We start from the raw sequence: 13,211 nt of genomic DNA on the forward strand, positions 1-13,211 counted from the left end.
GTGTGTGTGTGCTGGTGCCTAGGGGGTTATTCTGCATGAGAGAAGAGTCAGAGGGGAAAAGGAGAAGCTGGGGACATGGCAATTTTAATAACGCTACTATGATTCTAATATTTTATATAATTTTATTTATTTAAATTTTACTGCTGTGTGACTGTATTTTATTATTTTAAATTTTAATTTTTGTTATTTTATTGTATCGTTTCTATTGATGTGCTCTATAACTTCGCTTGTTTTTGTTTATTTTGTCATTTTCATCTTTTACCTCTATTACAATGCAGAGACCAGTTTTTCTCCCCCCTCCCGGGTTTGCCCGGCGCTATTGTGGGAAAAACCCGCATCCCTTCCCTTGCCTCCGCCGGCGCCGCTAATTCCTATTGGCATCTTTGATCCGCCGGGCGGGAGATGAAAGGGCGGAGCTGGAGCAGGAGGGGGGACGCCGGTGCCCGCCCCGCCCTGGCATCCCTGTTATGCCGGTGTTTGCATTGCCCGGCGGCCGCCGCTGGGGCTGCACCAGCTTTTGCGGAGATTTGGGATGTTTGCTGTTGGCTGGATGCGGGAGGCGTGCGGTTGAGTGCAGCGGTTTTTAATGCTGCACCTTTCGGGGCTGCACCTTTTAAAGCAGCACCTTTTGGGGCTGCATTTTCAGTGCATGGATTTACATCTGCCCTCTGTCCTCCCCCCCCCGTTTGCTGGTGCATCTTTGGATGCAGCATCTTTTTGGTGCTGCATCTTTCTTTCGGTGCTGCATCTTTTGAGTGCAGCCCCAAAAGGCGCTGCCCCTTTTAATGCCACATCTTCAACTCGTGGGGCTTACATCCCCCACTCCCCCCGTCTGCTGGAGGGGAGGGAAATACTCCCAACCTGCGCATACAAGGAGCCTTTGGCCCCCAGAGCGCCCCTTCCCGCTGCATAATCCCTGCGTTTTTAGCAAAAACAAGGCGCCATTGTAGCTTTTTGGCAGGAGGGTGCCAAAGCCAACAAACCCTGTGATGGCTGACCCCAGCAGCAAGGAAGAGGCTTAGAAAATGGATAAGCTGGGGCTGGAGAGAGGCTGGGGGAGCTGAAGGGGGTGGTACGGGGATGGAGGGGATGCCGGGGATCTTCCCCGCCCGTCTTCGCCCGGGAGGTGGCAAAAGCATCCCCGAGGGGGAGGAGTTCAATCTTGCTTCTCCCTGTGTTTCCAGGTAGCGGCGGTGGCCGGGGTGTACGAGGTGCTGAACGAGCTGGGATTCCCGGAGCTGGAGAGCCTGGAGGGCAAAGCGCTGTGCACGCTGCGGGGCCGCTGGCAGGCGCAGGGGGCCGCGTCCCATCCCTTCCGCGGGGACTTCGCGTAGGGCCGGGGCGCGGGGGGACCCCTGCTGCTTTCTCTGGGGTGGGGAAGAGCAAAAAAAAGACTGTTTTCCCAAAATCCGAGGGTGTGGGGAGGGAGGGGGTGAGCCTCAAAGCTGCCTTAGGACGGGAGGATTTCTGGGGTTCTTTTGGACGCAATAAAAATATTGTAAATTAAAAATCGAGACCTTCCTCACTTCCACCCTGAGCGAGTGCAGCATTTACACAAATTTACATATTTATACACACAGAGGTGTATTTATGTGCATAAACACACACATGTACATGTCTATATACACATAAATATGTATATATAAATAAATATATATATATATGGTTATGTATTTATTTCTCCATGTAGATATGGAGCCATAAACACTTGCAGCCAGAATTAGGACTCACAGAAATCCCAGTCACTTCAAACCTGGGTATTTTTAAGGCTTAGTTGTATTTGTTGGTTCTTCCCAACCTTTTTTAGTCGTGGATGCAGCTGGGGGAGTGGCAGCTGTGGTACCCAGTTTTGGGGTCCCACTTCCCCCTGCCCTGACCAAGTTGAGTGCCAAGGCAGTGCTGAGGGGGCTGAGATGCTCAGCAAAGTCTTAAAAGCAAAATTAGTGCCAGCGGGGTTTTTTTTGTTTTTTAAGGAAAAGAGAAAGGAAAGAGTAAACGTAGTTAATCCAAAGGAGATTTCATAAGTGAAGGGTTCCAGTGCCCCCCTGGCCTCACAGTGGGGTGAGAGGAGCTTGCAGGGGCCAGGGGAAGTCGCTGGGCTCCTGTCCGGATGGAGGGAGGAGAGAATAGGATGGGAAGCACAAAAGCAGGAGCACACGCTCCGTCTGTCCCAGCAGCCGCTTTCATCGGCTGCCAGTGGCGGGAGGTGGCAGAAATTCAAAGGTGGAGGCTGGAAAGAAAAACAACGTTTTAAAATAGCAAAGCTCTGCTTTTTCTTCAGCCTTGGCTGTGGCAGACCCAGTTCCCAAAGGGTCCCTCTTTTTTTTTTCTTTTGGCTTAGCCACACATGTTTGGGTGTGCTTTTTTTTTTCCTCCTTTCAGAAATACCTGCCTGAATGTTCTGCCCCTCGCTGACCATTGCAGTGTTTGGATAACTTGCTGCTGATGCAGTCAGACAGTTGAGTGATTTCAAGAAGCTGTTGATGCTATTTTTTTCTCTTTTTCCCGCTCTTATTTTAGTTTTTAACAGAGAACATCCTCTCTATCCTCACATCTGCATTTATTCTGCCTTACCAAAAGAATTACCTGCGGGCTCTTTTGCTGCAAATCCATCCCCTTCTCCTGCCCCAGCACCAACCCTTGCAAGTCCTGCCTATTAGCCCTGTCTTAATTAGGCAGAGTTTTTAATTGCTTAGGAAATCCCAGCCTCTTTAATCTTGGTAATGAAGGCTGGAGCTTTGCATCACCTGGTTCGAGGGGCTGAAAGGCTCCTTTCCGCTTTCCCACCATCCTAACAAGAGATTTCCAAAGCAGGACTAAAGCGATTGCCTGGGAAAAAAAAAAATCCTGGGAGATGGGAACGTGTTTGAATGTGAAAAATCAACCGTGCTGTGTTTATTCCTTCTTTTCCCCAGGCTGGGGAGGCAGAAACCTCTCTTAGATGAGAAGTTAAAACCTGGCTCTGAATGGCCTGGATTTTCTGTTGCGAGGGAAAAAGGTTGGCAATTCTGAAAGGATTCAGCCCGAGACAAAGCAAACAAGGGGTTATGTATCATATATTATATATTATATAGGTAAAATATAGACTCACTATTGAGTGTATATTATATATTTTAAATGCTATTATGTCTATAGCATACATTTTACTATATACACCGTGTATATATAATATATAGATTTTATATATTATACGCAGTGATAACGATATCAAATACCCATTCTAGAATTACTCTATATAATGTAAATTCTAGAAACATGAAATATATATTAAATATTGTAAATTCTATATAATAACAACCAGGAGCAACCTGGTCTAGTGGAAGGTGTCCCATGGCAGGGGGGTAAAAAGCAGCTGTTAATTGGATGGGGTTAATGAGCTGATCTCCAGCCTCACTGGGGTGCATTCCCTGGAGGAACAGCATTTCTTCCCAGGGAAGCACCAGCAAGAGGGTGCGTGGTCTAAAATACCTACAAAAAAAGAAACTCAGAGTGTGTTTTTACATTAAAAAAAAACAAGTGCTCGTCAATCAGTTTTATTGCTTTTCATGAAAGCTGGTTTTCTGCAGGTTTCTGACCCTCAGTTAACTCCTAATTCTCCACTCTCCTCACCTTGTTCAGGGCTTGGAGTGTAGGAATACAGCCGAGGGGATCAGAGGTTATTTTTGGGGTAATTAAATATTTAAATTCCAGCCAGCAGTCCTGAGGGATTTATTTCAGGGCAGGAAACACGGATCTGTGGCTGGTTTTCTGCTCTGTTGGTGTTGATCGCAGATCTGCATCTCATTTCCAGGGGAACACAGGGCATCCCTACATCTCTGGGTGCCGTCACCTATTTTTAGGGCTTTGTTTTGTCTACAAACCCTTTTTCCCAAACCTGCAGGCTCATAGGAGAATGGGAAATGCTCTGTGTTGCAGCCAAGGGGAAGCACCAACACTCCCCAAAATCACCCCACTGCACTCTTGGCTGTACATACAGGCTGGGGTGGGTCACAGAAGCTCTTAACATCCCTTAAAAAAGCCCCAATCCACCCCTTATTCCACCCATGGAAAAAGTTATTGGTGGCATTGGTGATGGTGGGGCTTAGAGGCGGTGAAATGTGGAGCTGGAGGACACTGAAAGGGGGCCCACAGCTGCCTTAATAAATGGTGCAGGTGGGTCTTTTGCCTGCGGCAGAGAAAAGGAGAAAGATTTTACTTCTACGTTTATCTATATTCCCGTAGGAGCCCTGCCCACGTGCTCCGGGCTGCACCACACCATTTTCCCAGAAAACACCCAGGATGCCGCATCCCATCGGCTCCTCCCCTCCACCCCGCAGCCTCAAGGGGAGTGAGGACAAATTGTCCTCAGGTGGGACCTACCCTGACCCCCTCCCTGGGAGCTCAAACCCAAACCAGGGACACCTGTAACCTCCCCCTCCCTCCCCCAGTTTCCACTTGCGTTTCCCCCCTCGCTGCTCAGAAGCATGGAGCAAAGGAGGGATGCTCCTTCTTCCACACCAAAATACCCTGCGTCATCGTCCGAGGATTTTTTGGCCGGTTTGGGAGTCTGGCTCCATTGTCTTTTATAAAATAGTGGTTTAATGACTTCTTTTCCCCCTTTTTTTCTGGCTACAGTGTGGGGGTAATGTGGCAATGGGGCTGTTTGTTGCTGTGCTACTGCCTAATGAGATTATATTTCACATGGATAATTAATTAATGGATTATTAACGCTTCTATTTGCCTTCCCCATCCCTGAGGTTTTGGGGTATGCTGGTATGTCCTTTCCAGGTTTTTCTCTGCAGCAGATGTGCTGCACTTGTCTTCTTGTCTTATAGCAAAGGCCATGATTGAGGGTGTAATTAAAAAAATGTATAAATTGAGGCATGGTTAACCTGTAACCATTGGCTGAATGGTATTTGCTATTCATACAGGGACAAAATCTGTCTTTTAAATCCCTATTAAAACGTATTTTAATATAAAATACTTCTTCAAAAAATAGAGGGAAAGCTTTTTGGAACAGAATAAAACCCCTGTGACGCGAGATGAGGGGAATTCAAGGTCAAAATCTACCTTGGAAGTGGAGGCATCCCCAAATCCATTCCCCCTGCGAGGACGTGGGTACAGAGGTGCTTTCTCACTGCTCAGCTTTTGCCTTTGGATGGAGCTTTTTGGTGTGAGGAATGTTTTGGGGGAGCTTTGCACCACGTGTACTCTTGGATCGGCTACCTCCTTCCAGAGAAAGCAAAGCTTTCTGCCAGAAGCCTTTTTTTCTGGGAGAATAATAATATAGATAATAAATAATTATATAAATTGGCTGTGTGGGGAATGACAAGGTGGCAAGAAACTTTATCCCAACCCCACCATCTCTCTGTGAAACTCCCCCTGAATAAATTGGCCTGGGAGATCCCCTTTCCTTTGAGATTATATTTTTTTTTTTACTCCAAAAAGTGCAAAAATACAGCTGGTCTTGGCTAGATTCTCCTTTCCTGCATCTTTGCATCAGACAGGGGCCCTGGCAAAGGGACCCCTCTTTGGGATTCACAGAGGTAGAAGGAACAGGGCTGCTCTGACCTCAGCCAGGGATTTTATTCCTCCTCCTCCTCTTACGGGTGAGTAGAAATCCTTGGAAGCTGAACTTCACGTGTCTTTATGTTTTTTATCCATCCAAAAGGGAAAATGAGCCGAGGAGCCAATATTCCACTGGCACGTGGAGCTGCAAGGGGAAACCTGCCACAGCCCCAGGCAAATCGCTGCAGCTATCAGGGGCTTCAGGGCTGTGTTTTTCCCTGAAAATCCCCTTTTCCCCTCTTTTTCTGCCCAGCTGTGGCAGCTCTGCCAACTGTATCCAAGTCCCACAGCCATCAGCTTTTCAAGGCCCAGGTCAGGAGTCTTTCCCTTTAATTTTGGTGAAAATTAAGGGTGTTCAGGGCTGGGGGTGATAGAATTTCTATTTACAGCAGCAGGGAAGAGGCATGTTCTGGCTCGGGGCCACCACGAATAGCTCTAGACATGAGAGCTCTTAAAATGATATTAATAATAATAATAATAATAATAATTTCCATGTTTCCCTTGCTGGGATGTCCCCCTCCGGCAGAACTCCCCGACGAAACCTCTGCACGGGGAGCACATCTGGGTTTCATTTTACAGCTGAAGAATAGTAATTAAGATGCTTTTGCAGAGCCAGGGCTTGAAAAACTAAAAATAAAAGCCATATAGGCACAGTACCAGACCTCCAAGCACTAGAAACTCTCCTTTCCCCCCGTTTTCACCCTCCCTGGACCCCTGGGCATGGCCAAGCCCCCTGTTGTTGTGGGGAGCAGAGGCAGGAATAAATCATGGGCTGAAAGGGGATGGTGCAGAGAAAGGGGGATTTTTGGCTAAATCCAGAAGAGCAATGGAAATGCTAACCTGTGTAGAGGGTGGCAGCAAGGGGAGGTTTTCCAAAGCTCCGAAAACTACGGACATCATGCAAAGCATTGGGCTTGGCTCCTTTCTTGCAGCAAAATGTGTATGAACCACGGACCCCAGACTTGGAATGACTTTCTCCCTCTATTTCTCACTTTTCTTCCATGAATATTGCAGGGCAAGGGGAAAAAAGCAGCTGTTTTCCAGCCCTCCGCCACCTCAGGGTGCTTCTGGCCCCAAGCAAATGAAAAATTAATTTTCCCCAGCTCGAGCTAAAAGAGGAGATGGGGCTCAATGAGATTCACTCAAAAGCACTCGCTGGCAGGTGGGGGTCATGGTGGAAAAATATCCGTAGGCTGAGGGGATGAGCAAGGCCCTGGGGACTGGGAAATGCTCAGGAGTTTGATTTAAGAGGTTAAAAAAAACCCCAAAAATGGATTTGGGGTTTATGTGGCAGCAAGCTTAATCTTAGCAGGAGGATGATAAAAAATTAATAAGGTGGTCAATGTGTGGAGAAGGAAAGGCTCATCTGGGGGAGATGCTGGGCAAGGTTAACCTAGTTTGTATTGTGTGTCAGCAGGGAAAAGAGAAAGGGAAGGGCTGGGAATGCCAAGGTGGCAGGGATGGATGTCTCCCACCAGCCAGGCCTGTGGCCAGGCTGTGCCAAGCCCCAGAGCTGAAGTGATGGTGGTGGGATTCCTGTCCTAGGTTTGGTCTTAGCTCTGGTGAGGAGAGGTTTAACACCCCCCTGGATCCCATGGATAGGCCGCACACGTTTCTCTTGGATGCCACAGCCATCAGGGAGCTTTAAGGCTCTGTGGTTTTGGGAAGGAGGATTCCATGGGTTTCCATTCATGGCAGCAGAAGCTCCTCACCCTGGCGACTGCCTCAGTCCCACCAAGGTGCTGCTGACCTGGAGTTCAACGTCTGCTGCAGCTGTGCTGCATCTTGCGTTGCAGTTAGAAAAACAAGGATTTTTGGGGTTATTTTCTGCTTTCCCATCGTCGGGACCCGGCCCCGCCAGCGGAGCTCTCTCTGCGGCGCGGTTCCTAGAAGGAGAGCAACTTTTTCCCTCCTCCTTTCCAAGCCTCTGCCGCTGACAGTAGGGGCTGGAAGCCATCCAGGGCTGTCGGTATAAATCTCGCTGACCTTGTTTCACCATCCCTTAACTTGCTGCTCAGCCGGGACCGGCGTCAGCTTCCACTTTCTGGCTCATTTGCCCCTTTTCCAGCTTTACAGTTTGGGTTCCTGAGCTTGTCTGCTCACCCCTGGGTGGGCAAGGGAATGAGGGGGGACTCTCAGCCCCTAGAAAACCTCCCAGTGAGGTTGCCAAGGCAAACATCTTGCAGGGATTTGCAGATGCAGCTGTAGCTGAGGAGAAACCCTGCTCAGAGGGGCAGTGAGATGCAGTTTGGTGGGATGAGGGAAAGATGCTTCTGTTTGGATTGGGCTGAACACAGGGCTCTGATCCCAAAAAACACTGCCTAGGTGCCACCAGGAGATGAGCCTTGGTAAGATTCGAGCTCCGTTCCCACCATGATGTGCCTATACAGGAGTTTGTTGCTCTCCAGAGGTTTCTTGCTGTCATCTTTGTGTTATTCCCAGCCTCCTGCGGTAACTCGATCTCATCTTTACTGTCCCGTTGCTTCCAGGGGTTTGGCTGCAGGGGAATGGCCTCATGTCTCAGCTTGTGGGTTGCTGGGCTCACTGAGGAAGCAGAGAGGATGGCAGCCTTTGGAGACGTGGGATGCAGAGCAGCTGGTGATGGGGACAAGGTAGGAAGAGGCGGTTTCCCACCCTGGCTGGATCAGCTGCTTTGCACACCCAGCTCTCTCTTTCAGGTCCTGGAAAAAGTCATTGAGAGCTTGGGTCCTCCCAGAAGTCCACAGCACTGTGTGCTACATCCATACAAAGCCCTTCATTTTCCAGCTCCAGTAAAGCCCCCTCCTAAAACATTGTGCTGATTCCAGTGTGTTTGGGGCCTCGTGGAAGAACACTGCCATTGTCACTTGGGTTTGTGATAGCATCCAGAATCTTTGGGATGCTGGCAGGAAGAGTTTGGTGGCAGGATATATCAGGGCTTGTATTTCCCCCAGGCCAGACTTGCAGCTCTGAGTTTGTGCAAGAAGTGTCCAGGGGACCTGAGGGATGTGCAAGGCATGGCTCTGCCTGTACAAATCTGAATGAAAAGCCCAGAAGCCTTTAAGTTGTATCCCGGGACCTTTTTGGAGGATTAGGGCAGCTAATTGGACTTTATTCTGGGTGTACCACAAGCTTGGAAAGCACCAGCCTGAGTAGGGGGGAGGTCAGAGGATATCAGAAGGCACAACAGATATCTGTGCATAGAGGGAAAGGGCTGTAGGAAAGCCAGGAAAATCCAAGTAAACGACACAAAGCCTCCTTGGTGTTAAGCAGCTGCAAGAAATATACAGATTAACCAGGAGGAAAAACTTTCCAGGATCAGAACAGCAAGACGTGGCAAAAAACCACCCCACAAACAAACAAACAAAACCTCCTGGGGGCTTGTGGAGGCTCCCTCCATCTTTGGAGGTCTTAAAGTAGGGATTAGGGAGAGATCTGCCAGGAATGATCGTGCCTCGGGGCAGCCGGAGACCAGATGATGTGTCTGTCAGTTCCCTCCCTGCCTCCAAGAGCCGGGCTTGCGCTTCTCCTGCTCCTCTCCGGGACGAGCTCAACATCTTTGTCACTCTCCTTGGTGGTCTTCCGGCAGGGCTCCTAAAAATCCCCCCGGAAAGAGCTGAAATCCTGGAAAAGGGGTGGTTTTCGGCCAGGGGCTGCTGTAGAGAAGGAGGGGAAGATGCTCAGGGGGGTTTTCTCTCCCCTCCTGCCCCGGTGCTTCAGCAGCTGCTGTTTCCTGGTCTAATCCCGGGGCAGCTCCGCGTGTCTGAGGGATGAGGTCATGCTCGCTCACCCACAGCCCGCCGTGCTTCTGCTCCCATCCCTCCCCTTGGAGAGCAGGGTGGGATTGGAGCCTGCTGAGGCTCCGGGTCCCCGCACGGTGGGTTTGGGATGCTTCCCTAACCAAGCTTTGCCCTGCTCTGGGCGTGGATACGTTGCACCTGGATGGGGATTAGTGTCAGGTAAAACCCCTGGCTGTGCCCCCTGCCCATTTTATCTGTGCCTAGGATGCTAATCCATCCCTCCCAGTGCTTCTCCTTCCTTCTTCCAGCTGCTTTTAAAACCTCAGACTAACCCGAACAGCTGGAAAACACTTTTTTCCCCCCTTCTTCTCCTTCTTTAAATTTTTTTTGCAAATTTGACCACTTCTTGCCAGAAATCAGCCCGTGGTCCGAAGGTGGTTGCGCAACCTGAGTGCAGGGGCGGCTGTTTCAGAGCCTTTTGGATTAACAAACAGAAGGTTTAAACCTCTGGGAAGAAGAAATGTTGCGAGCTAGGGCTGGAAATATAGTCCTGGCTTCTTACTCTGGTAGATCCTGAACTCCTGGCTCCCAAACTCATGATATTATGGGCAGAAAAGCCAGTTTAGGTAATTGGTGGAGATTGCTATGATTTTATTAGCCCTAGTGCCCTCCCCTCCAGGAGGTTTGCAAGGCTGAGCAAAACAACCAGTGCCCATAAAGGCACAAAAATAGACCCAATTAAGTGGGTTTGGGTTTTTTTTTTTCTTGTAAGGAATACTTCCAGCCTTTTGTGAAGGTTTTTCCAGTCCTCAAATTCAAGATTAATTGTATTTAGTGGCCAATAGCTGCATCTACTGCTGGTGGAGGGCGACCATCCCGTGTGGGGATTTGGAACACGTCACCTGGGCTCTGGCTCCGAGTAGTACCCGGTGGGATGGGCAGGGCTTGGACACTGCATTGCTCCAGGATGGCCAGAAATTGGCACTGCCAGGTGAAAATCAGGCTTTGGGAATACTGGCTGGAGCCTCCTGCAGGAAAAGGAGCCTGATTTGGCATTTTAAAAGCAGCAGCTGTTGTCAACTTTCTTCTCTGGAAGCTGGGAAGCAAAACTGCTCCTCCCCAGGCCTAGAGGTCACCTAATAAATGGGAAAGTTCCCAGACCCATGTCACTGGTAAATCTCAAGGCTGAAGAGGGAAGCCTTGAATCATGAAGAATTCCAGGGTGCATTATCCATGGAGGAAATGGGGACACGAGATAAAATAGCACCCGAGGAGGGGAAAAACAGGAAAAGGCACCTTTTGGACTCCAAAATGGAAAGGAAAAGGTTAAGCCTAAAGTCATGGAGAAGGGTGGGACAGAGTTAAAGGCTGGGAAAGGCAAAGGCAGGAGACAAAGAGGAGAATAGAGGGGCCAAAGCAAAGGGGAAGGACAGGAGGGAAAGGACAAGGGGAAGTTGCCTTGCTGCTTCACTCTTCATCCTCTGTGACAAGAACTGAGAAGAAAAAGGCTGGAATGAACAAATTTTTCTGACTTAAATGATGGTGTATTGATAGAGATAACACAAAAATCCACACTAATCATTTAATATTTCGGGCAGGTGGGACCAACAGGTAGGGCTGGTGCCACTGTGTGGGTGACAAACGAACATCTCGTCATCTGGGAGCCCGAGAGATCCCTTTGGAAGTTGTCTTTTCACCACATCCAGCATGTCATAGGTACCCAAATCTATTTAATTATTATCTTTAGAAGGTAATAAATGGGGCAAGTTGTGTGTCAGCTCATTGCCATTGTCATTCAGCCAAAGTTATGCTGCCAAAGCCAGAGATTTGGTAACATCAGGGGAGGCATAAATGTCTAGAGGGACTGGATGAGTTCACAGATTTTGTGGATGAAGAAATAGTTTTTGCCTCTGAAAAACAGTAATTAAACAATGGTTTGCGGAGCTGTCCTTCGTAAGTAAAGTGTGTCCTTTATTACATGTTTCATCATAAATCTATTCAGTCAAAATAAGGACTTGTTCCAGCTTTGATGTTTCAGCAGGTGCATATCTTCCGAAATCACCCAAAACGCTCAGAGCACAAATTTTTCTTCCAATTCTTTTGCAAAGAATTTCTCGCAGGTCATTTCTCCTCTTTAATTATAGATTGCACGAAGCAACAGAAGCATGAGAAGACTTAAATTGGGAATTAAAATCTGTTTTTATTCCAGCTTGAAATTCTCTACTTGAAATAAGTGTATTCATCTCTCCTTTTGGAGTCATCCTGTGCCTTTACCTACAGGGAATTTTGGACTGGATTTTGATCACCAAGACCTCAGCTTCTCCTCTTTGCCCCAAAACCCAACCCAATCACCCAGCTGGAAGGCAGGGCTCTCCACCCTCCTCTGGAGCGATGCTCTGGCAGTATTCCTTCTGGATAACACGACCTCAGAGTGATGCTTCACCAGAAATGGCTGCAGCAGGACCATCTCCAAGGGGTTCTCTATCCCCACGTCTGGATCCTCCTTCCAGCACCCAGCAGCCCCATCATCCTCCTACACCAGCAGTGAAGGTAAGCAGGGTGTTCCAAAGGTGGTTTTTCCCAAATGGTGATCCTTTCCTACCATTCCAGGCATTGCTGTTTTGATGGGTTGGGAACAAAGCTCCAACTGAGGTCCTACCAAGGAAATCCAAAACCAGAATCCTAATTCCTGATGGGAAGCTTGCAGGCTGGCACACTGTTTTCCCTCCTTGCCTTTTCCATCGTGCCCTGGCCTCTGTGGCAGCTTGGATGACAAGTTCCTCAAGGCAGGAATTACCTCTTGGGAAAGCTTTTGGGTTGCTCAGTGTAACCCAAACAGCCGCTGGGCCCCAGGGGAGTACAATCCAAGCACAACCAGCACAACTGGTGTTACTGGTGCTGCAACACGGCCCCCTCCCTGGAGCTGGCCTTGGAGTCCTATCCAGAATGAAAAGATAGCCAGACACAGCAAATGCAAACGGTGCCAGGAAGTATGTTCCTCTGTGGTGATGGATGCCCCATCCCTGGAAGTGTCCCGGGCCAGGTTGGACATTGGGGCTTGGAGCAACCTGAGATAGTGGAAGGTGTCCCTGCCCATGGCAGGGGGTGGAATGAGATGATCTTGAAAGTGCTTTCCAACCCAAAGCATTCCACGATTCTATGATGTGGGAAGCCCTTTTACCACAGTGCTGGATTTGTTGAATTCTGTTGAGTTTTTTAGGGGAGTACTTGATTTATTTGCCCCTTGTCAGGGTGGTGAGGAGGAGGAGCCTGAGGAAGCACAGCACGTATTGAACTGTGCAGTCCCACCTCCGGAGCTTTGGTGCTGCCCTTTGGAAAACCCAAGGGGTGTCGGTTTTCCTTGGAGAGCCAGCAAGTTGGCATCCAGAAACAAGGCCAGAACCTCCTTCCATCTGTTTCCACCTAAAAACAGGGGGAGAGGGAAGAAGGGAAAATTAAATGGAATCATGGAATGGTTTGGGTTGGAAGGGACCTTAAAACTATTTTTTTTTTCAACCTCCTGCCATGGGCACGGACACCTTCCACTATCCCAGGTTGCTCCAAACCCCCTCCAACCTGGCCTTGGACACTTCCAGGGATGGGGCATCTTCAATTTCTCTGTTAGGGATGTTTCCACACCTGGATGTTTCCAAACAGGATGTTTACCTCCAGCTCACGCGGCGGCAGCGCTCTAAGTTGGGCGACAATTTGGCTCTCCCTATGGAGCGTCTCCGAGCGGGGTCCCGCTCCAGCGAGGGGCCGGGAGGTGGGATTTGGGGAGAGGGGCAGAGCTGGGGGGCTCCCCGGCTCCGGGAACGTCTCGCCTTTGTTCGGGCAGCGGTGGGGCAGAGCGTCCGCGGGGCGGGGAGGGATGGAGAGGCGGGATGGTGGGAGGGAGGAAAGGAAGGAGGGAGGGCTGCCCGAAAAGGCTTTTTTTTTTTTTTT

At 49.2% G+C, this 13,211-nt stretch overlaps 1 protein-coding gene across 1 annotated transcript in view; it reads left to right on the forward strand.

Annotated features, from left to right (window-relative positions):
- Nucleotides 1-1,510, forward strand: part of PALD1 (phosphatase domain containing, paladin 1) — a 13,461-nt gene extending 11,951 nt beyond the window's left edge. Inside the window, exon 19 of the mRNA XM_008635518.2 lies at nucleotides 1,185-1,510. Within this exon, the coding sequence (XP_008633740.1) occupies nucleotides 1,185-1,334 (150 nt within the window). The 3' untranslated portion in view covers nucleotides 1,335-1,510. The remainder of the gene's footprint in view (nucleotides 1-1,184) is intronic.
- The last annotated feature ends 11,701 nt before the right edge of the window (nucleotides 1,511-13,211 follow it).

The sequence above is a fragment of the Corvus brachyrhynchos genome, unplaced genomic scaffold, assembly GCF_000691975.1.
Source record: "Corvus brachyrhynchos isolate BGI_N302 unplaced genomic scaffold, ASM69197v1 scaffold66, whole genome shotgun sequence".
Lineage (NCBI taxonomy): Eukaryota > Metazoa > Chordata > Aves > Passeriformes > Corvidae > Corvus > Corvus brachyrhynchos.